Consider the following 25,758-nt stretch of genomic DNA (forward strand, 5'->3'; position numbering starts at 1 on the left):
TTAGAAAAATAAATATCTAAAACCATAAACCATAAATTTACTTTGAACTTTTTACAGTTTATTTTTTACTTATTTACAAAAGTTAGTTTTGGGTCCTTCAATGCGGTTGCTAATTTCTAACTAAAATAATTTATTTAATAAAAAATACCTATATTAGTTTAATAGTTCAATATTTTTTTTTTAATTTTTGAAGACCATGTTTTAAAAAATAGTAACATAATTAGGGTACCTACTATTCTTACAATTCTTTAGGTTTTTGAACATTTGTCACGTTTTTTGTTACCAAAGTCAAGTTATTTTCCTGACAGTGTCCCAGTATGAAAATATATTGATAAAAATCGGGACACCGGCCACAAGCGACGTCACTAAGTTGCAGCGAAATAAAAACTAACCGCAGCCTGTTTGGGAACACATATCAATAGGCGCGCGCGCACTGCATACTGTGTCGATCGGTTTCTGCATCGATAAGCAGTTACTTAAGTAACTCAAGATTCCGAACTTTGATTTATCGCGCGGTTGTTTTAATTTTTGTCATCACAATGAAGCTGGAAAACACCATCACTTCTGAAAACATCAACCAGAAACTGCTGAATGTGCGGTACGCGGTGCGAGGGCCCATAGTGGACCGGGCTGCTCAGATCGAGAGGGAACTGGTGAAGGTTAGTCAGTTAGGTTTAATTTGACACTATATAATAGTTACTCTATAGTAAAATCTACGTTCGACATTGATAGGATGCTGGGTTCCACTTCGAATCCCAGGCGACACTTCTGAGGAAAATTTATCAGAAAAGTACTTATATGGATTTTTCGAGTAAACAAAGGCTTCGTTGGGCCTGTTTACTGCCTCTGGTAGGTATTGGTCATTGCATGTGCAATTTTTCCGTCCGTTGGTTTCGAGTCAATAATTAAACCGGTATAAATAACATTTTAAGATAGGTAAGTATTATGTATAGGGTAAGTACGAGTACTTAAGGCTGTATTATTTGGCAATCATAACAGGCTGCAAACATAATTTTTAAAATTATATTTAAATTTTCGCGTTGCTTAATTTAATTAATTTTAAAATTCAAAACGTCAGACAAATACAGGTAATTATTTCATTACTAGCTTTCCGCCCGCGGCTTCGCCCGCGGGGAATTTTGTCTGTCACAGAAAAACTATCGCGCGCGTTTCTGTTTAAAAAATCCTGTCCTTTCCCGGGACTCAAATTATCTCTTTGCCAAATTTCATCAAAATCGTTTTAATAATTTAGTTCGCATATTCTTAAGTGAAATGAACCTAAAATAAACCAGTTCAACCAATGCCAGGGAATCTAGCACATTCAAATAAGTTCACATTTAGGTAGATATTATTCCCTTATATCACGTTGGTAACTAGGTACCTACTTATTGATTGTATTCAATATCAAAGCTTGGTAACTGTAGCTGTGCGTGGGAGCAGAGTCACGTAGGGTAGCAAAGGGTTTCACCAGAACTTTAACTATTATATTGCGGCATCTTCAAGAGATTCACAATAAGCCCGACTCTCGATCGGCAAATAAAGCTTGTCACACAGTTCACAAACCAATAAATAAGCGGTCCGTCGCGTCAATACCGTTGATATTACAGCCCTTGAAGGATAACAAATATCGCGACCGATGAGAAAGCCCATGCAGAGGATGTTTTATAGGGCATAATAAAAAGAATCTCACAAGGACATAGTTCTGGGGAAGCAACAAAAGACATTGTCTACGAGTAGTGATGGGATAAGTACCTAGTAGTACGCGGGGTCAGATAATACTATAATAGGAAGATGTAGACACCAACATTTGATAAGAAAATGTATAATAATCTACTGAGCATAGAAAAGTTTCCGTATTAAGTATATCCTCTCACAAAGTCCAAAAGAACGATGAAAGCTGAAAGTCAATTAACATAGCACATGAAAATGGTAAAAAGTAGTTCTCGTGTGGTTACCAGTTCACCACTCACTATATGTAATAATAAAAAAAGTCAAGCATGCCCATCGCGAGTATCCCGACACGCAAGGGTTCCATAGTTCCAAATTACTTTAAATTAGGTAAATAATTAATTAAATAACAACCAATAAGACTGTAATACATTTGATAGTAAAAGGTCACAGGTGCAACATTAATAGAAATGAGAAGTTTAGGTTTTATATTTTGCAAGCTAAAGAAAAAACTATTACTTGTCATGAACTGAACATTTCAATTACAGAGCTTTGAATCACTTAGATTCAATGCCAGGGTTGTAGGGTAGGCTTCCCTAACATCCCTAGGCCATGTCGCGGGCGCGTCACGCGCGACGCGACACGCGCGCGACTCGCAAACAGCGCGATAAATCTCGCTTATTGCGAAACTAACATAACTCGGCCCGCGAAAATATGTTTTTATTGCCGCAACTCCGCAAGGGAGCGGGATACGCACAAATAATGCGCCGCTACGCGTGTTTTGATTCAACTTCACTTCCTGAAAGTAGGTTATCTAGTCTAAACAGGAAGACGATTCTAAACTACCTACTTATTTCCCCGATCGCTTCGTGATCTGCTAGTCCTTTTTAGAGAGAAAGATTTAAATTTTAAAATATTATCTCGTCAAGTAACACAAAAGTAGGTACCTACTGAAAAAAATATTTGTGTGGTGCAAGCGGTGTATAACGTAAATAAATTGACGTAAGTACCTAAGTAGGTAGACAATTTCTTATGAAATGTTTTCTAGGGACGACGGTATAATCAAGGAAACCTTTGGTACCTATCTGAAATGCAATAGTAATCGTAATGCCTAGTAAATAATGTTTTATTTTGCAACAAAATTGTATAAGTCTTAACTGTAGTACCTATTACCCGGAAAAGGATTTCACCTCATCCAATCAGTATTTCAAAGGAATTGCGTTTTCCTCGTATTGTTGCCGTTGCACAGATTTTTCATAATAAAGGAATACGTGATAAAGCGTGCAATGGCTCGGAGTCGATGCCACTGATAAACAACTATTATGTACTTATATGTTCAGTTGGCACATAATGTAAAGCACTATGTAATAATATGTTGCATTGCTTTAAGGAACTACGTGATTAACTATCTGTAATAATGGGCTGGTACTGCTGCTGCATCAGCGGAATCCCTCAAGCAGCGCAAATATGTAGGTAGGTCTTAGTAGTATACCTACATGTTTGAGCCATCTGGGGTCGAGACGCTAGGTCCGTGGGGACCAAGTGCTCATCGCCTGTACAGGGAATTAGCCAAGCGGCTGATTGACTGTACAGGTGATGGAAGAGCTGGCGCATTTATTGGCCAAAGAATCAGTTTGGCCATTCAGCGCGGAAATGCAGCCAGCATTCTGGGCACCATGTCGCGTTGCTTGGACAGCGATTTGGGACACATTTTTTATTTGTAAATATTTGTCCTAAATATGTAGTAGGTGTAGGTATACCTAATATTTTAACTTTATCTATTTTCCAAATAAAATATTAATTAATAGAGTTGGGTTTTTATTAAAATAATTATGCACAGTTAGGTACATACTTTACTTGAAATACCCGTCATATGTAAAGATAGTAGTAAAATAATCCGTGGTGTGTGTGAATTTCAGCTTATGCCAAAAGCTCTATACATGGCTTATTTAGATAGGTATTTAACTCTACCATTGCTTCGGGACAACAATGAGGACCAAAGTTTGCAAATAAAAAGCAGACTTTGTAATAATAAAGTAACTGCGTAAAACTGCGTAAATGCGTATCTTACAATATCGCGAGATAAATCTCTGGGTCGATCTCTATCAAGAGTTCAGGAGCCCTTCAGATAGTCGAGGGTAGAGTCATTATACTCGTACAGATGCCAATCAGTCATCGATTTGCTCTCAGTTATCGCGGTACCTGCCGATCACATTCAAAGTTTAAATCAAAAGTAGCATGTTTATTGATTAAAAGATTCTAAAACAATGGGACTTCAGTTAGAAAATTCTCCCTTTAACCATTTAAATTTCAAATAAAATTATTTGAATTGAAATGTCAAAAAAAGAACCAAGACCCAAATCCGAAGACTCAATACCTAAAATTCAGCTTCCGGGAAAAAGAGTGATGTGTCTATTCTGCATTAGATAACACAAACGTCCCAAAGCTGCGATAGAGGGGATCTGGGGTGGAAAATAAACGTCATTTACGATTTATTTTACGTCACCAATACATCTGTGTGCGTGACCTAATTCGCGTTATGTGAGCCCACTGATTCTTGGTCCACTAGGATATAACACAGGTTGTCGTTGTCGATGTGTGGGGACGGAGAGCCGGTAGTAAAATGCATTCCTGTCCTGTATTTACATTTGATTGTGACCGATGCCGGCTTTAACGATTCCGCACTTCAAAAGAATTGGGGACAGGGCTGAAGTCAGGGGGTGGCAGGGGCGCCCTATTATTGCTTGAAAAAAGATCGTATTGTAGTGGTCTATTATTGGTACGGAATAGGTTTTGGCAATGCTACAAACCTTACAAATATTGTCACTATAAGTAATCTTTCTGTGCCCTAGTAATTTCAGTAAACCTATCTTAGATAAGTAGTTCATTCTTTATTAAGTAGTCTTCTAATCTTTTCTGTCAATTCGGTGTTTGATTTATGTACCTACAACGATCCAGCACATCAAACTAAATTCTATGATACCTACCTATCTATTTCATCTTTTAATTACAGCTAATAGGTGCTGGGTACTTCTCATTTACACTCAAATTTGATGGTCACACAATAATAGTTCATAAACGGTATAAGTTAGAACAATAACTTTGAAATCAGATGATAAAATATCTATTTAGCTACATACAAAATAAATTTTATCGTAATAGAAGCATAAATAATACGAAAACATCACATGAAACGATAAAAAACGGGGTCATTTTTCGCGTTCTCATCGTGTCACACCTTCGGTTGCAATGAAACATTTGGTTACTGCATTCACAATTTTCATTCAATTTGTGTGTAGCATATACTAAAATCATCGTAATTAAATATACTTTCCACACAATAGTCAAAAAAATATCTTCTTATAATTATTTCGAAATGAGAAAGCGAAATACGTTGATCACACGATTTTAGGTACCTAAAATTTTGAGTAATAATACAAGATTGCCGTTAAACCGAACACCAGCAACCAATCACAGCGTTCTATTCGGTTAACGTCAGTCGCGCTCCGGCCATTCGAGAGGTGAGATAGGCCGATCGTCGCTCCGCAAAAAAAATACGTAACTTTTTGTGATTATCCATAGACATACCGTCGCTTGCTTGAACAATATTTTCTACCTCTAAAATTTAAACAATTTAATTGAAACTTAGGTCATTGAAAACTTAACATGTTAGACTTATTTGTGTAGTATTCGACTTGAACCGTTAAATTCAAATGTAAGGATAATTCATAAAAAACTAAAATTTTCGTCACCTTCGTGGCATCACCTTCGTGGTGTTTTATACACGAAGGTGATTTTAGGCCACGAAAGTGATTTCTTGCTTTGGTTTATTTTAAAATATAGTGACTAGTGTTTATTTTTTTACAATATTTTAATAAATATTAAATTTTACGTGGTAAGTAGAGTTCAGTACATAAATAAAAAATAAGGGCCTCGTATTTTTGTTGTCTGTCTGTCTGTATGACTGTATGTATGTATGTATGTATGCTGTCTGTATATGTAACTGAGTATCTGTTTGTAAGATAAATTTAATCTGAAGTTTGAGTTAAAAGTTGTACAACAAAAATACGAGGCCCTCTGGCCTCAATAAAAAATATATTTTTGTTGAGGGAGTGATAATCAGTTAGAGTTCTTTTTTATTGAGGTATTGATAATCCTGTTTTTGCTTCTTTAGCATTTCAGAATGCCACCAGTATCACCCTTAAAACCAATTGCGTATAATGTTGTAACTTAGTAGGTGACGTTATCGGTAAAATTTTATCTTGTATTTAAGTAGGTACCTATTTATATAATGTTATTGCTATTTATCTATGAAAATAAGACAAAATATATGTTTTATAAATACTTAAGAGTCAATTACAGTAGTAAAGTTTGAAAAAAATATTGCTGTGAAGTACAGAATCACTTTCGTGGCATCAAAAAATTCAAAACGTTAAAGCTTCCAAACGAGACTCACTATTTGACTGATTTACTGAGAATACACTCTTCACATCAAGCGCTACAATTTTTGTTAACAAAAAGTTGAAATAAGTTAGAAATAAAATTTGCCACGAAGGTGACGACGAGAACCGTGGCGATGAGAAATACCCTGCTTCATTAAATAATGTTTTTAAGCACAAACAAGTCACGTGAGTCTTGAGCGTTCGCGTATCTGCATATGACCCTAGGCTTGCATTATTGACCCCAGATTGCCCTGGGCCCGGCCTGCCCAGGCGCCGGCGTCCACCGCCGCTCGTCCCGATAAAATATGAGCATTGAACAATTTTTATTGCCATAGTTTTTGTGCCACGGGACATAAACCGACGGGAATGGATTGCGATCTGTTATTTTATTCATGTGTGTTTTTTATGCGCTATACAGATATCTGGTGTGGAATTTCTAACGTTATTAGTTGCATCGTTTGTTTGCATTTCAGAACGTCCGCGTTCGTGACAAAGATTACTCGATTTGTTTTATATTTGACACCGGATTTTTGTCACTACATTTTTAAGCGGTTTAGTTCCATATTTATAAACAAAAACACCTCACAATATTGAATTAAAAGAAAACGCTATGTAATCAAAAAACCTAACCCTAAAATGTAAATTAAAACTATCAGAAACGCTTACTTTGCTTTTCTACAAAAAATACATTGAAAATGTTCGCATCAGACGAATTTGATAGCGTAACTCCATCACAGCCTGGGGCGTAGTCCGTCTGGGGGCTGGTGACGTCGGGTCTGACGTTCGTTGCACCCGCTGTCTGCGACCGTGGGCTGGAAAATGCTTACAATTCGCTTTTCGTAAGAAAAACTTTTTATATCACGCCTTAAGATGCTTGTGCAGTCTCAGACAAATGATGGTCTACCAAGTTAAGTCTCCTGCAAATGTTTCAATATTGTACATCCGAAAATTACGTTACCTTCCGTCTTTAATATATTTTTTTAATTTGAGATTATTTCGAGTAATTTTAAATCAGACGTAAGAAAATTTTTTTTTACTACAGCCGGTGAAAATCAGTTTTATTCAATTCTCATAATGTCATTCATACTTACATATATGAACTACATAAAAGCTGTTGATAACGAATGAAAGACGTGCATTAAACTACTACACTACATTATACTAAACTTTTCATTGTAAAAATGATGTAGGTAATGAGATTAGAGCCTATGACATTCAAACCGGGGCACAAAGGTCTAGCAGATAGTGTGTTTACTATAAATACTAATCGAACTTCTTATCTTTTCTGTACTCAGTACTGTAGGTATAGTAGTACATTATTAAGTACCTAGTAGCCATGAAACATCGTAACATCTAAAATTTTTCTTGAACAACATGACCTATTATTATTGTTTCCCGAAAAATGACTATTTACTAACTAGAGTGACTTAAAGGCCCTACTATGATTGCCTATACCAAACACAGGTGCGTTTCGAGGTATAGTTTAGGTGCGCTTCATTAGTCAAAATGGGTGCGCTTAGAGATTCCTCGAATTGGAATGAGAATTGCTGAGCTTTTAATCTTTAGCTATTTGCGTCATCACAAATTAAAGTGGTAAAAATCACCTTATTATTGTGATGCGCGTTTACAAAACTGCATAAATTCTGGGCGCTTTTCTAAGCTCGCTGTTTGGTCACCTTAGTATTCTTGAACTAAAGTATACTCGTATCTAAGTACACCAACCACACAATGCCTAAGTCGTTCTACACTTGTACTGAACTTAACCTAATACCTAGTTGAAATATAATAATGTAAACATTTTGTTCAGTCAGTCAGTCAGTTTTGAATATTAAGTAACTAACATTTGACAAGTATTATAAAGAAGAACAAGTGAGTGTCCCAATAGTGACTGAGTTTCTAGAGCTGCTTCTTGGCACTGGCCCATTTATTTTCCCGAAGCAGTGGTAGGGTTAAACTGGGACGTGTAAAAGTGCTTTTTAATAGCCTATTTGCAAAAATAAATGAGTTTTATGAGACTTTTTTTAATCGCAGGGTGTCCCGAAGCCGTTCGAGCGCGTGGTGCGCGCCAACATCGGCGACTGCCACGCGCTGGGACAGAGGCCCTTCACCTTCATCAGGCAGGTCAGTAACATATCCTCATTATGATAAGGTTCATTTTGCAATGAACTTAACTGGAACGTTTTACGAGCCCGATCGTTTAATAACGAAATCAGTTTTGACCGTTTCAAAATTTAATTTCATCGATTAGCAATCTGTATGTTGCGTAAATTAAATTAAAAAACTTAGTACTCGTTGTAAACAGCTGGATAGTAAAGGAGATTGTTAAATTATGTCAATGTACAACGCAACAAATAATTTACTCATATTTGCATTTAAATTCTGCATAAAAAAGACTGTTACTCTTTTTATACATATAGAAACACATTAGACATATTATTTTGACACATGATTGAGTTTATGGGAATAGGAATTATGTAGAGCTTTTTCTTGCAGCTTGAGTATCAAAATAAAGTTGAAAGTAAATTTCATCTGTTAAAAGACGTCTCTCCGCAGGTCTTGGCCCTGGCATCGTGTCCTCAGCTGGTGTCCATCGCTGACGTGCCCTCCGACGTCAAGGAGCGCGTGCGCACCATACTAGGCGACTGCATGTGAGTATCAATATCAATATTTGATTGAGACTGACCAAGGTGACTGAGTTTCTTCCGCCACTTTTTCTCAGCACCAGCCCATAATGTTGTCCCGAAGTGGTGGTTCGTTAGTTTCAGCCAAATGACGTCCACTGCTAGACACAGGCCTCCCCCAAGGTTTTCCGCAATTAACGGTCCTGTGCTGCCCGTATCCAGGCTCTTCCCGCGACCTTGAAGTGGTGGTAGGAAGCTATATTTGGGACGTGTATAAGTGCCCTGGAAAGGTGACTGTATGTACTGAGTAAACTGTTTTATTTTATTTTTTTATTTCAATACATTACTTTAACGGGTAATTAAAAACGACACTTTCCTTTCACGTACGCTGTTCATGTCAAGCTTAATGATGAGCCAATTAAGGTTTCAAAAGTCCCAGTACCTACCAGTTCTTTTTATCATGTACCGTCAATAATAGGCACGTCATTGAATTTTTTGTAATATAAAAACAATACAGATAGGTTTTCTGCCAATTCTTTATCTATTTCGTGTGTTTTTACGCACCTTAATGGCGCAGTGAGTAGGTGCTTAGGATAATTCATCCGACACGCATTTCATCAATTAGGCCCGACCATTGTGGGATAACGTCATTGGATTTTCCCGGAAAATTGTGGAATTTTCTCCCCTTTGAATATAACAGATAGTGTGGAATACACTTATCACGCGCATCGTGAAAGTTTTTTACGTGGAAACGGAATGAAAGTATTTTTATTCACGTTTTCCTTAAGAATTACTTGTTTTCGTTTTTTGTTGTGGTTTGCTAGTAAAATAAATAATAAGTAAAATGTAATAAATTGAATTTATTTTTAGAAATGTCCACTGGTTAATGGATAGACGATGATTCTTCTGTGGAAGGTAATAATAGTATGTTATATTTATACACTAAACTACGTATTCCGTTTGGTACAAGTCCACTAATGCACGAAGTCAGAGTGCTAATGTTAGTAATTATTTTCCTCTAAATACATTGGATTTTCTCTTTGCCCATAGAACGTTTGGTCTAAGGCTAAGAACTCATTAATGTTTACTAATGGTAAAGTAAGGGTACTTTGATTTTAAACTTTATTGATTTATTATTATTATATTATTATTAGTTTGAATATTAGAATGTTAGTTTCCATTGATTAGGATGTTCTTGACCTGAATAAAGTTGATTCTAAAATAAGTGATTTTGTTTACGAATTTAGACTCTTGGTAGAGTCAACTCAGGCGCCCTTAGTTGCCAGTCATAGTCTAAAACAATGGTTGTGGTGACTTCAATAGTTACCAACACACATTCGTTCACATAATGGGTTCCATTAATCTTTGATATTAATGCCCTCTATAATTAATCGTCAATAACCTATCGTGATATAAAATTATTTGGAAAGGCTGATTAATATTTAAGCGCTCAACCCAATGCGTCAGTGATGTATAATGGATGTCCTGAATAATGTGATAGGATGGGAGCCGGAGCTTGATTTGGAGATATTTCGTAAAATTCCTACTGTTGTTTGGTGTATGGTGATAAAGTTTTGTGTAATTATTAAGTAGGATAGAGATAAATTAAAGCGGTCATACCTAAATCTATGACTTCCAACCCCATTAGAATTATACCTTCCTACATTGTTCTTGAATCCAACAATATGCTTTATGCCAGTGAATAAGACTGAAATCATCACCTAATACTCTACTAACACGTTATTACAGGCACTTACTTCCGTAATCACAAAAGAATTTACAATAAAAATGCGATTAGAAGCTCATTGAAAATCAGCGCCAGCGCCCGGGCTATCACGCGGGACGCCTATCACGCGATTTGAGAGACATTTATTTGGTCCGAATTTAATTCCCATTGAATCGACACACGCAAGTCCCAATTTTGATGGAATTGGAGAGAAAATGGCTGTAATCGTGTTTTGCATTATTTATGTGAAGGAAATTGTACAACAACAAAGATTGTTACAATTATTTTTCTTTCAAATATTATAACAGGAAATGCGATTTTAACGCTACTGTCGTCACGAAAGAGGAAGACTTTATTGCTGAAGTTTATTGTCCTTAACCCTCGCTGTACGAGGTGGGGTGTGACACACCCCAGTCCTTTAAAAATCGCCATAATTTTAAAAATTTGCATGTGCTGAATTTTAAATTCTCATTAGCTGGAATTATGGCGCTGCTGCTTCGATCAGCGTTGCAAAATAAGTCCAACGGTGACTACCAACTGAGTTACATGCCTTTAAAGTGCGTGTGGGTATCACACACCCCACCTGGTACGGGACGTTGTTAAAAAGTTTCAAAAATAATCTAACAGTTTTGGTGTAATTTGTATAGGTATTTTAGCTTTGTTAATTGAATAAAAATTCAATACAAATTATATTTTTCGTGATTTTCACGGTATCTTAAATTTTCAAGCACTTTTAGTCAAATGAGATGACTTTTAGTGCGAATCTGGAAGTTTAGTACTGAGATCCGAAGATGTATGTGAACATACACTTATGGGCTACAATTTATACTTGGTGATACAATTTATGGGCTACTGAAATGGAATGTAACAATTTTATTTATTTTATAAATAAATAAAATTGTTACGCTCCCATTTTATGCATTGAGCATACTCATTTTCTTTCTTCAGAATTGTGGTAAATTGAAAACCGATGATCAAAATAAATTTATACCCTTCCAGTTTTTAATTTACTTTTAAATTATAAGTAAATATCTTGTACTTTGTTAAATAAAAACGGTTGTCATAATTAAAGGCACTAATTAAAAATTATACATAAGAAACTGATTCCGAAATTACAAGAACAACGGAAATTGTGTGTTTTTGTTTTTTTATGATAAAAATGTTATAATACATATTTTCAGCTCAGAGCTTTTCTTAGACCTAATTAGCATACGTAAATAATCAATATTAAATATTAAATTCCACCTAAAAAAATGTTCAATGAAAATTTTATTACTTTGTATATTGGGGTATGTCATACCCCACCTGGTACGGGACGTAACTTTTAGTCACCTGGTACACGGAGGGTTAAAAATATGACGAACAAGCAGTCTAATTCATAACCCTTACTTCTGTTTTTTCGTCCAGAAGGGCTAGGATGCGCGCCGTGATATAGTTTGTCGACGTCAAAATGTTTGGGCAAAATCGATAAAATGGCGTGATAACCACTTATCGTGGGGCGCGTCCTAAGCTTATTGTAGTGGACAATAATCCGACATGATGATGATTGTGTAACTATCTTTGTCCCCACAGCCAGGGCTCAGTGGGCGCGTATTCTCCAAGCATGGGTCTTCGCGCAGTGCGCGAGCGCGTGGCAGCATACCTGCGCGCGAGAGACGGCGTGCCCGCCGCTCCTGAAGACGTGTGCGTCGGCGCCGGCGCCTCTGACGTCATCAAGTCCGTGCTTACCATGTTTGCGGGGGAAGCCGCGGGGAAGCCGCCTGGTAAGAGACTTGCAAATATTTTTGCAACAAAAGGCAAGGTATTTGACCGCAATTACACCTGATAAGTGTAGAGGTAGGCTAGGGTGGTACATCCCTGCCTAGTGAATGCCCAGTCAGTATCTTTATTCATAGACACCACAAAGTCATGTTGATGATTCTCTAGTATGTCTTCTTTCTTGGCTGTTTGAAAGAAATGCTTTCTAGTCTTTTTGACAATTAATTGGAAACATTCCAAATGTGCAGAGGCTGTAGTGGTTACAAACACAAATCTGGTAGATAAAACATTTTTTGAATTCACCTCCGTTTTGCTCGCGTCGAAAATAAAGATTTATCTAAGCTCTTTCTCCTAAAGGTTAAAGTTTTATCATTCTATTTCGGGAAGTTACGCATTTTGCGCCGTGTTATTTCTTATTTGTATAAAAGGCGACAAAATGGAGGCGCCGCGAAATATGGCTCCCAAAGGAGCCGCTCTGAAAGCAATTTCGTCAGTTATTTTATTTGAGTTACGGTCAAGAGTGGATTGGATCGGCTAGAATTCAGTTTCAGGTTTTGAAAGTCTTGGAAATATTTTATATCAATATTGCACTTTTGAGGAAACATCTTCTAGCTTGTATGTATGTGACCTAAGAAGACATAAAATTCAGGAACTTAGATACAGCGCAGAATTTGCAGAGCTCTAAAGCACATTCATTTAAGGCACTCTTTTCACAGGCATGTGGAAGTCAAAAACAAGCTTTTAGTGATATCCAATATGTAGTTTTGCAATCTACCCACTTAAATAGTACCAACGTCTTTGCTTCGTCAGCTTTCCAATACGCTGGGCAAGTTATAGGTAGGTATAGCTGCACGTCAAACATCTTTTAGACTAAACATTTTTCTCCAGCGAAGGACAAAAATCTTGTTTTCCCCAAACTAGTTGGGAGTTGGAAACTTCGCAACAAAGTTGTCGCTCCATAAAATTCGGCGGTTGCGCGCAGTTGGTTTCGCCACACCAAAACTACATGCAATAGGTTCATCCAAGGCAAATCTAGAGCATTTAGCATCGAAATATTATAAGCTTAGTTACTTCGTAAATTGGCGCGGAACGCGCTCGTTCCCTAGAGTTGCCACTGTGTGTGACGTAGATTTGTGTCTAATTTTTCTGTTTTGCGACAATCGTTGCTCAAAATTAGATGTAGAGCCAAGTAGCCTAGTATGGGCATTTTTATTTTAATACTCTCTTTATATGGCATGGCAAGACCGGTCGTTGCAAAGACTCTTATGGAAGACTTTTCCAGCAGTGCACATCTTTCAGAAGAAGAAATTCTTCTCTATGTTTTTTCATTGCGTCTCCGTTCGCATCACAAGCTGGATCGTTTCTAGAGAATTTGATATTTTGCTTAGGTTAAATCGATCAACGTTTGGAGTTCGACGAAGTTTACATAGGAAAGTATAAGTTTTGGGACAGGTACCCTGCACTCCGGTAATGCAGAGTGCATTGCCGTCTACTTGGATATATTTATTTCTGAAGGAATTGCATACATAAAGGTACTTTCGGTGGTGAAATAAAATGTTAAGCAACTTATCTTGCCAAAGTTATTGGAGCAACATTACTTGACTTTACGGAATATCAAGACTGTTAATCTTTTGAACAATGGTTCGTAAGATTTTTGCATTTGTGAAAATTTTCACTATGCATTACCTGGAACATTCCAAACGACCTTTTCATTTCATGGGTGATTGCTCTGGCTGCTGAGTTGTAAACTTATTTCTTAAGATGTCAGAATCTTCAAGTCATTTTGTAGATTTTATTAGGTCATTGTTGAGTGATTCCCTATACTCTTAACTTTTCTTGCAGCGGTGATGATCCCCATCCCGCAGTACCCGCTGTTCTCCGGCACTCTGTCCGAGCTGGGCATCGCACCGGCGGAGTACTTCTTGGACGAGGACAAGAACTGGGCGCTCTCCACCCAGGAGCTGGAGCGGAGCTGGCAGCAGGCGTCTCAGGATTATGCCGTGCGGGCGCTGGTCGTCATCAACCCAGGAAACCCCACGGGACAGGTATGAACAGGAGCTTTTACAGGAATATTCCTAGCTCTCATTCCCAGTTGCCAGTTCCTAGTGTAAGCTGGATCTACAGCTTGATTGCCAATAATAAACTCTTAGGATGATCTTGTGGTTAAGATTGGAGCTTTGAATAGTTCCTCTTCGGCTTTTATATACATAGAAACAATGAAAGTAACTAGGTAGTGGTAATTATTTGAGTTTGTTACCTGTTTGCACAAAGCTTCGATCAACCAGATTTATTGCTACAAATGTCTGTAGTCGGTTTGCAACATTATTGTGTGCACTCGGCCTGAACTAACTCGATAGTTCGTAGTCGAGTGGTTAACACAGATTATTTTGTGTCCATAACTCCTAGATGATACAGCTCTTTGAGTCTTTATAGTACACGTTTGCTGTTTGTAGTCAAATATTCGAGTTACTAATCTAGATGACTTTGTGATTAGATATAGATGAAACATCTCTTTGAGTGTATACTTTTATAATCCACGTTTCCTTTTTGACAAAGTTGTTTGGTTCCGCACTTTCCAAGCTAACAATGTTCCCACATTAGGCCAGCGATTAGCAATCTTTCATCGCATTGCATGCGCAAACACACTTACAGTCTGAAAAAAATATTAAACGAGCTGAGCGAAGCGAGCGGAGCGCGTCACGCGAGAGACTCGTTGCTCTAATTACGTTGCTCTACCTTCGGACTTTCTCGGAAATACTCTACTACGAAATAGGTTTTTAAGCTAAAGTTTTATGAAGAGAAAACGTTCGAGATATCGTAAGAGCTAAATTGCAAAAGCAAGTCTATCGAAACGTGCGGGCAACAGGTGAGCTGTATCGAACATCCTATTTATCAGCTCATGCAAATATACTTGTTGGAGATTGACGACCTCCGGCTTGGAGCTTGGAAAATTATTAGCCCAAAATCGGGACTGAAGGTGTATATTTTGAAGGCTGAGTATTGACGAAGGTATTAATAATAGGTGGTTAAGTTACACAAGTAATTGAAATACAATGTTTTTCTGATAAAATGTATTTTATGAAAGCTTATCTGAGTGAGTGTAATTTTACTCAATTAAAATTTTAATTAGGTAAAAATAAATACAGCTTTCGGTTATAATGAAGAGCTTAATAAAACCACGCACAACTCCAGTAATTTAACGCTTAAAGCACCGCAGAATCGGCAACAAATTAATCTCAAAGTACACACGAAACAATGAGTTATTATTTACACGTCACACAAGCCCTTCGTAGGCACGGCGAAGGCAAGAAACAATAATTTGCGGCGAAACGGCAAACTTTACATTCGCACACGTTCATTGTTACGCCCACGACGCGCCCGAAAACCGGGACTTGATTAGGTGACGGAAAAGCCATTAATTGTATAGGTACACCTACACAATTTATGGTTATTACTTCAATTATGGCTATCATATCATATTTGTTATAAAAGTGTGGGCTGGGCTGTGACAGCACACACTTATAATTTTTTCATGAAGTGTTTTAAATTCGTGCTTCAGGGGGCATAATACGCTGTTGGGCAATTATGCCGTGCTAGATACCTATGGCTGTTCATAAGTTGCTACAATAACTACAACATAGTTGGAAAGATTACTAGTCGTAGATACAAGATACAACATTGTTATTATAATTATTTTCAGTTCCTCAACCCCTAATTGCTGTTCCTTTAGTCTCTAATGCATGTTGTTTTCAGTTTTTCTTGTGAATGCTACAATGTAACCTTGTTGGTGATCAAAAATAAATGAATAATTCTATGACAGTAACCGACTAGTTGCGATCGCGTTACCTATTAAGCCCGGGTCGTTATTTACGAGTGCCTGCAATCAGAATATTATTTAAATAAATCAAATTACGAGAAATCAGCTATTCAAAATGGATCCAATTAGGACGGCCAGCGGTTTTGCAGGCGATATCCATTGTTTACATACTTTGTTACCTGCTCTTTTGACCTTAAAAAAATGTTTGCGGTGTGAAATTAATGAAAATGATAATTTGTCATCCTTTTCTTTTTTGACAATATGCTGATTGAACACGATATTCAACATTGCTTTCATTTAAGTCATTGATAAAGTTAAGACAAAGGCTGCAGCCTTGTAGAAAAGTAAAGGTAGTTGGCGGTGCCTAAAAAATATTTTACCTAAAGAGATATTAATAGGAGATTTTAATATTAAAGATTTCCAATCGAAAAGAAAAGGTAGGTGGATAGTAATTTGTATTGAAAGTAGAACGTCAGATAAAAGAAAATGAGATACTGAAGTTTATGTCCGATTTTCAACAAAAAATTCGGGAACACAATTCCGCCCGCCCAGCCGACCCGCCAACACTCCGCCCAAACTTTCGGCAGATTTTAATCACTTCCGAATCTTCAGGGAAGGTTTAAATTGTCCCGACTTTTCAAGATATTCCCAGTTTACCTGGCAAGCCGAGATTTTAAGTTTTAATAAGACAACCTAAGATCTGTTGAAAATGTCGACGAACGACGATTCTAATGAGTTTTGCCTTGATTGGACCTAACTTAATAAAATTATGAGGCGACAATGCAAATTTTTTCAGGTTTTGGTACAGATTTGGCATAAACTAACTTCGTTTTCTGGAAAATGTCGGCCCTCTTAGATAAGACAGCATTTAATCCACCTTTAACACATTTTGGCCTATCTCTAAAAGTCATGAAAGTCGTGTAGCTTTTAAACAATCTGAGATTTTAGTAGCTACTTGAAAAACCAACTTAATCCCAAAAATAGAAAAAAGAAAATCAGCGGTGAAGGAAACAAGTCGCAATCGAGCCCTCAAGTTGAAATTCGGCAAACTCCGACCGCTAGTATTGACGTGACGCGCAGCACCCGCCCGGCCCGCTCATTGTCATTCACGCGGCTTCCCGCTTCCCGCTTGGCGCTTCCCGCTGCGGGAGCTCCGAGGGATGTGTTGAGGTCGAAGAATACCTAATAGTCTATACTTTTTACTTCAGACAAAATTATCAATTACAGGAAATAAGACGAGTTATATTAGCAGAGTCATTTGATTGAACTTGAAATCGATTACAAACCTCCGGTTTCAGAATTGTGATTTTTAAACTACCTTAGTGGAAAATGAGCCACCTCAAGTTAAAAATCTTAATGAAACAACAATATCAACAACAATATTTGCATGAATAGTACGGCCAAAATCATACAAGCAGTTAATAAAATTATACTATAACTAAGTATATTAACGTCATTAAGTTTTATTTGTGAGAAGAAAGTAGGTAGGTACTTATTGAAATCAAATGATGTTTAACTCGAATGATTCTTGGAAAAATATCAGATTTTTTGAACAAACTAAAATGGGCATAGAAAATAGCTGACTGGGCACATCACTAGGCGGGACGTGACCGGCGAGTGATACGGAGCATCTGCTTATCTTGAAATCTACTATAGAATGAGGGATTCGCAGAAAAAACAATTTAAGTTCTCAACTCAAAGGCTTGTCTTTGGTCTCAGGTGACAGTTTTTTCAAGCTTCGTGCTTTGGGAATTAGTGGACGGTTGAATTGTGGACGATGTTATCGTAAGATAGGGTTCTTAGAAGGTTAGAAAAACAGCTTTAGCCACAAGACATTCAGCTTTTCTGGGTCAAATAAAAGTAGCAGGTAATGGTTAATTTGACACGATTTCAGAAATTGAGTGATTTGGTTTGATTATTATAGGCGCCTAATTAGTTTTGAGCAAACTATAAAGGAGACTTTAGATGTAATTTCCGGTGTTGGCAATCATGACAAAACTGAGAGGGTAGGCATATTAAGCGGAGAGTTTTCTTGAATGTTCGCGTCGTACCCAAAAAGTACTTGAATGCAACATGAAAATCAATGAAATTGTTTGTTGTCAGGTACTAAGCCGTGAAAACATCGAAGAGATCATAAAGTTCGCGTACGACCGCGACCTCTTCATCATGGCCGACGAGGTCTACCAGGAGAACATCGTTAGCAAGCCATTCTTCTCATTCAAGAAGGTACGTAAAAGTGACACCCACTTGTAACAAAAATATTGTGTCATTTTATTCAGTTCGATTCAACGAAATCTATTACCCAGCTAGACTTTTAAGGATTTCCAAAAATAAATTGGCAATTAATCAGTTTTCCAATTTATGAAAAAGCTTTCCGAAGCAATACTCCTGATGCTGTAGGTTACTTGGAAAAAGCGATTGCCCATTTATCTTGGGTTCAACGGACTTTTGATTGAACTAAACTTTATTCCCAAAATATCAACCTCTTTTTCTTTGTTAGGTGATGCACGAGATGGGCGGGCCATACAGCTCGATGGAGCTGGCCAGCTTCGTGACGTGCTCCAAGGGCTGGGCGGCAGAGTGTGGGCTGCGCTCAGGGTTTGCTGAGCTGGTGCGGTTGCAGCCAAGAGTCCGGGCCGCATTCGAGGCCGCGCGCGGCGTCATGCAGTGCCCTACCGTGCTGGGCCAGTGCGTGCTTCACTGTGTTGTGAGTATCAATGTGCTCTAGGACAGGTGGGGTGCGAGATGCGCTCAGGGTTCGCGGAGCTGGTGCGGTTGCAGCCTCGGGTGCGGGCCGCCTTCGAGGCCGCGCGCGGCGTCATGCAGTGCCCTACCGTGCTGGGCCAGTGCGTGCTGCACTGCGTCGTGAGTATCAACGTGCTCTAGGACAGGTGGGGTGCGAGCTGCGCTCAGGGTTCGCGGAGCTGGTGCGGCTGCAGCCAAGAGTCCGGGCCGCCTTCGAGGCCGCGCGCGGCGTCATGCAGTGCCCTACTGTGTTGGGCCAGTGCGTGCTCCACTGCGTCGTGAGTATCGTGAAATGCTCTAGGACAGGTGGGGACTGCGCTCAGGGTTCGCTGAGCTGGTGCGGTTGCAGCCAAGAGTCCGGGCCGCCTTCGAGGCAGCGCGCGGCGTCATGCAGTGCCCCACTGTGCTGGGCCAGTGCGTGCTACACTGCGTCGTGAGTATCAATGTGCTCTAGGGCAGGCAGGGCTGCGAGCAGGGTGCGCAGAGCACAGGAATGTGGGAAGAGTTTCATGGAACGTATAAGTGTATTCTGCAGAATGGAATGGGACTATTTCCACATGCCACATCCCATTCCCACCGCCGTTTCGAGCCTTATGATACGTCTATGGCGTGTCATTTAGTCCGATAATAGGCGTGACCTGAGTTCTTTCCAAAATGGAAGAACAATATAGGTAGTACACTTGTTTTTTAAACGTTAATGTTTGTTTCAAGCCAAATGGTTTTCCCACCAGATGAAGCCGCCAGTACCCGGAGAGGCTTCCTACCCGCAGTTCGCACGCGAACTGGCCGAAGTGAGGCGAACCCTGACCGAACGCACTACTACGGCTTACCGCACCTTCAACACTATTCCTGGATATTCTTGCAACCCTATTGATGTAAGTATATCCCATTAAAACTTATGACAGAGTAAATACCGAACAAAATATATGTGCGAAATTCGATCGAAGACCAGAATTTAATACCAGATAAGAGATAGTAAAATTTTAAGCGAGAGATTACCGTTATGACCGATTAAAGAATTACGGTGCAAAGTTATTGATCATGAATATCAGTAATAACTATCAGATAAAGCACGTAATACCTTATGGACATCTAAATAGGTAGTGGCTGTATTGAAAATCCCTAGATTAGTTTTCTAATTAGAACGTCTTAATCTACTTTCGTGAATTTTAAACAACTCTACCGCGAAGATCCCGAGGGCAACGTCTTTGACCGAGCTAAATTTCCGCGAACGGATTCACGCGCAAAAGTTAGTTGATCACAAATTGTCATCAGTTCCTGGAAGCATTCATCAATGCTTGCCTAAGACCCGAGTTTGGGATCCCCCAGGATAAAGTCCGTAGAAGCCAAAAGTTAGTGCCGCCAATTAGTCAACCCAGTTTAGACGAGTTCGGGCGAGTCCGCTCGACTGCGCCTAGCCTAGTGCTTTAATTAGGGAAATAAGACTTAATCTGCTTGATTTGGACAATTAGTACAACTTAATTCCTTCGAGAGTTAAGTTGTCGTGTCATCAGATCGCAACTTTGTGCTATTTTGCGACTATATTCCGATATCATTACTTTAGTCTTTAAACGGTTGTACGAGTAATTAGAATGGGTTTCGCTATTACGTTTTAATTTAGTGTGAACGCCGTCTTTGACCTAAAATAAATTGTATAGAGTAGCGTGTTTTGGAGCTCTAAAACATTCATAAATAGATTAAGCCATCAATCACTATAGAGTGAATAAGCCTTTTCGAAGTAAATTGACCAGCGCTGAATTGGTTAGTTTATTGAAAAACGATTTAATAAACGGTTTTAAGGCTACGAAGCTGTTAATCTACAATTAGCGTTTTAGACAGCTATTATTTAAAAAAAATAACTTCTAACGATCAAAATGTTTAATTTATAACAAAAGAACAATAACTTATAAAAATAATTAATATTTCCGACACAATAAAATAGCAAGAGTGTGAACGTCCGTCCGATCCGAGAGCAGCAGCAAAAGTGAGCTCCGCCAGCCCGTTCGCTCCCAGCGGCGTGCGCGCCCCTCCGAACAGGCCATGATCACGCCATGTGACGTCACGGCCAAGCCCCGCCTCCTCAGACGCATCCCTCAGCTAACACGGCCGTTCCTGACAGCGGGTCGTCCTCGACCGCAGCATCATCAGGGTCTGGTGGCGTTGGCTGGGTGGACGTGCGGCGTGATCTTGGTGGCTGAGCATGGACCTCCGCTTCGACTTCTTGGAGACCTCCCGTTGTCCCGCCTTCGGTGTCAGAGGCACTGTCATGTGCCTCCTCATCATTACCTATGAACGATATTGTTTGCATTAGAGTACATTCAACACTATAAAACAACATTCAATTATAAGACATCACGTCTTATAAAACAACAAATTGTGTTTATTTTTATGTAAGACATTGCCCGGGATGCCAAACACAAAAATATCCACCTAACTAGCAGAGCCCTCAGGATACTAGTCACCGTACAGAGCCCTCAGGATGTACGAACGGCAGAGCCCTCAGGTTACCGCAACAACACAATATACAGAGCCCTCAGGATGTATACAATTGGCAGAGCCCTCAGGGTGCCACAACAGTCAATAACACAAGTACAGAGCCCTCAGGATGTACCATAGGCAGAGCCCTCAGGATGCCTAATGCATGGGTGTACCAGACAACAGTGGAATAACAGAGCCCTCAGGTTATTACTCAACACTCGCACAGAGCCCTCGGGATGCGCGCCATGCACTTCTCAACCACATACTCACAGTCGTAGAATGCCATACACACGTCAGGGGTCCATTCTTCTCGCCACAAAACCATGCGGCCACGGCTTGTGTAGTTTTGCCACACGACCCAGTGACCAATCGGAGCCTGACTTGCCCCGTGGACTGGCTTGCCTTGCGCATGACAACCAAGTCGTTGAGTTGAAACGACCGAGGTGCTCGGCGACGCTCATTCACACGAGTATCCTGGCGCACTCGGTTCTCGTCCAACAGCTCACTAGCGCGCTGTCGCGCCAGTTCACGCAAGGACTCTCGGTTGGGGCTGGCTGCTTCCATCGCGATGTCGCGAACCACGGATCGTATGACAGGCGTCACACCATTGCTGCCAATTAACAAATTTAAAGGTGAACATCGAGTAGATCTTTGCACTGTGATGTTCAGGTTGAGCTGTAGTTTCCAAATAATTTTAGACCAACTCTCTTGACGGAAGTTTGTTTCTATGCGAATCATATTCATAACAGTGCGACAATACTGCTCAACCTGACCATTACTTTGGTGCATTTCTGCAATAATAAATTGAATTTCACATCCCAAGTCCTTAATCCAATTTGTAAACAAAGAGCTCTCATACTTTCGTCCTCGATCAGCTACAATTAAGCGAGGCGTACCAAATAGCGAAATAGCGTACCAAATAGCGAAAGAGCGTTCTCAAAATCACATTTTAACTCAATAGTGTCTTGTCTAAAAATCGGAGCTAGCAAACAATATTTATAGCAATAGCAAACAATGTTAAAAACAACATTACTATCGTTACAATATAACAGTAAAAGCGTTTATAGTCATAGTCATTAAAGCGTTTACAATAAAACTGCTTAAAACCGTTCGACCAATAATTCTATTTTGTGTTTGCTCGGCTTTACCTGACCGTGACTGATCATTCGTCCTAAGCATTTTACTTCTAGTGCCAAAAATGTAACATTTCATAAGTGAATAGAAAAACAGCAGTGTTCAGAGTCCATCATAGCACCTCTATTGAGTACCTACATCTGTACCTAGTATGACGGGCGTATTTAAATATCGACAATCGACTTCGAGAGAAATCTCGGGGAACTCAAGGGTTTCAACTCGAACTTTTGACTACCCATGCCACATAAATCAGCGTAATGTACAAAAAGACGGCGTTAAGGGTATACTGAAAATGCTTTACGACCAATTCAGCAATTAAAGAAAACATTTTGCGAGCCACTATTTATCAAAATATCTACAGGTACCCCTTGAATAACCGCTGCGGCTATGTCATTCTGTCTATTAATTTGATGTTTCACCGCAAAAGTTAACATTCGACTTCCCGCGTGACTCACTGCGCTGTTTTGCGAAACAGTCCTCAATTCTATGCCCGGTTTTCTTACAAAAACTACATGGATCAGATTTATGTAGGGCGTTATTTGAAGCAGGCGGGTTAGAAGTCGAGGCAAGGTTCTTGTCGGAAGAATCATTTGATTTTACACGTTTAGGACAGTGATACTGTTTGTGGCCGGTACTACCACACCTAAAGCATGTGGGTTTCGTACCAGGGTATTCCCCTTTACGTAAATTACTGTAGGTGTCATTATTGGGAGCATCGCGCGGCCGTGTACGAACTGGTGGAACATTGTGAGTGGGTTTGATATAAATCGATAAGAAACCAACTAAATCATGCATTAGTTGTAGCCGCGCGAATCTGCGGGTCAGTTATTCCCCGAATAATAATTGCAGTTATTAATTCTTCACTCAACCCACTGACAATGCTCAACCGCAACAACGAACGCCTAGCGTATTCTGCGTATGTAGTATAGCGATCTGAGTTAGTTTGCATCACACCAAATAGAATATTTGCGATATCTACCTTACGTGGGCATAAAGCTTGAAAATCACGCTTAAAATTGGACCAAGAACGATCTCTGGTTGTCCACTCATTGAGCCACACGCGGGCATCGCCTCTCAAACAATTACCTATTCGTGCTAAACATTCGCGGTCGTCCCATCCGTGAATATTACGTAAATGATCAACTTCATCACACCACACAATAAAATCATTAAACGACGGGTCGAAACACGAAATATAAATATTATGGTTGGATCTTACCGGGTTTATGGCATTGATGGCGGTGACAAGCTTGTCTGCTACCTCACTCATGATGGTTTCAGCGCTCGAGGCCGGAGCACTCGACGGCAGCGATGCAGCTACGCTCGCCATCCCCGAAGCCACGCTGGGCACCGGCGCGTCCGCACACGTCCCGACACGTTCCTCGCCACGCGCATCACCGCGAGCGGCCACCAAAGTGGTCGACTCACTCGATAAATCGAGCAGGGGCGGTGGCGGTGGTGGCGCAGGTGAACCAACGCACGCGTTGGCCTCACTCAAGGGCCTCCTGGAAGTATCTTCCAAAGCGTTCAAACGAGAAATAATCGTTTGAAGCTGCTCGTCGATATTTGGAGCGGAAGAACGTCCACGTTTCCGAGATTTACTACCCTCTTTAGATATCGCGCACCGTGGTTATTTAAAAACGTTCATAATATGAAAAATACCGTTAAACTGCACTACTAACAGTCTAGAAAACCAACACAGACGTGGTTACTATCCCACTTCTGAAATTAGCGTTTTAGACAGCTATTATTTAAAAAAAATAACTTCTAACGATCAAAATGTTTAATTTATAACAAAAGAACAATAACTTATAAAAATAATTAATATTTCCGACACAATAAAATAGCAAGAGTGTGAACGTCCGTCCGATCCGAGAGCAGCAGCAAAAGTGAGCTCCGCCAGCCCGTTCGCTCCCAGCGGCGTGCGCGCCCCTCCGAACAGGCCATGATCACGCCATGTGACGTCACGGCCAAGCCCCGCCTCCTCAGACGCATCCCTCAGCTAACACTACCTATACTTCACTACACCGCTACTAACATGCGTCACCTCAAGTCGCAATGATGATATTAATGAACTTGCATCATTGTGTGGTCATAATCTTTTGTAAATTATCCTTTTAATTCATCTGACATGGCTCAAGACCAACATGATGGCTTAACGAAGCCTCCGAAGCATAGAACCGTATTATTACAAATATATATTCCTACAGGGCTCCATGTTTGCGTTCCCACGCATTGAGATACCGGCGCGCGCGCAGGCCGCGGCGCAGGAGAGAGGCATGGCGCCCGACGAGTTCTACTGCTTACGGCTACTGGAGGAAACTGGTACGGAACTTACTAGCTATAAGAGTTTTGGAATGTATCAAATTCACTAGGACATAGAAGACTACTAGGAATGTACTATTACAGTCATGGTCTGTGACTGGTATAAAGTCTGTTTGAAATGACCCTTTCATCCTCATGTTTTGTTTCCTACTTTTAATTTTTTTTTGCATAGAAACGTAGACGTTTAAATCGTGAGAAAGCATATCGGCTGTTAGATGACGTTACTCGGTTGCAGTTCGTTCAGCAATCCTTTTACATACGTGATTCATAATCTATGATTCGTGGAGAGTCAGGCACATTTATAATGAAATCTCTTTGTTTCAGGGGTGTGCGTGGTGCCGGGCACGGGCTTCGGGCAGGTCCCGGGCACGTTCCACTTTCGGACCACAATCTTACATCCAAGGGAAGAGTTCCAGCACATGATGGACTCTATCAGCCGCTTCCACCACAAATTCCTGCAGGAGTACGCTTAAAATGTGCTTCATTTGAGCAAAGTTTTAGTGGCAGTCCTCTGGCCTCTCATGTTTTTGGAAAATGTTGTGATCCTTTTTTAGCACTGGAGTTGTTTGTAGATGATGGGCGACTCTGCTTTGTTTTACTTTACTTATTGGTAAAAGTGTTCATTAAAGGAAAAAAAGCATAATAATCAACAGATACTCGTATGTTCAATTTGAGAATCTCTTTAGATAGTTAATGAGCCGTCCTTTGTTTTATGTGTTTCGTATGTAATAAATAAGTTTAGCATTTTCATTCCATAATAAGAATACCTACCTACATTCCATCAAGCCAACAGGCTTACATGCTTATATTACAATACTGACAGTCAGCATTAAAATGTCTCTTATATTAAAATATCTGATAATTTAGGAAAAGGACACAACGATTAATTATCTACTTAGTTAAGTACACCTACGAGTAGGTCCGTATTCTTCAATTCTTCAAACTTTATTTTAGTATTATTGAGTATATTATGTAATACTAAAATAAAGTTTGAAGAATTGAAGAATACGGACCTACTCGTAGGTGTACTTAACTAAGTAGATA

The 25,758-nt window shown here is 39.6% G+C and overlaps 1 protein-coding gene across 1 annotated transcript; it reads left to right on the forward strand.

Moving 5' to 3' along the window:
* The first annotated feature begins 426 nt into the window (after nt 1-426).
* LOC135077762 (alanine aminotransferase 2-like) lies at nt 427-25,665 on the forward strand. Its single transcript, XM_063972334.1, has 10 exons — nt 427-659; nt 8,142-8,231; nt 8,664-8,758; nt 12,030-12,220; nt 14,058-14,260; nt 18,136-18,258; nt 18,533-18,739; nt 19,509-19,652; nt 24,600-24,714; nt 25,039-25,665. Exons 1-10 carry the CDS (start codon nt 540-542, stop codon nt 25,185-25,187), a joined length of 1,437 nt encoding a protein of 478 aa, XP_063828404.1. The 5' UTR covers nt 427-539; the 3' UTR covers nt 25,188-25,665.
* Nucleotides 25,666-25,758: the final 93 nt, after the last annotated feature.

Source organism: Ostrinia nubilalis, chromosome 13, assembly GCF_963855985.1.
Source record: "Ostrinia nubilalis chromosome 13, ilOstNubi1.1, whole genome shotgun sequence".
NCBI lineage: Eukaryota > Metazoa > Arthropoda > Insecta > Lepidoptera > Crambidae > Ostrinia > Ostrinia nubilalis.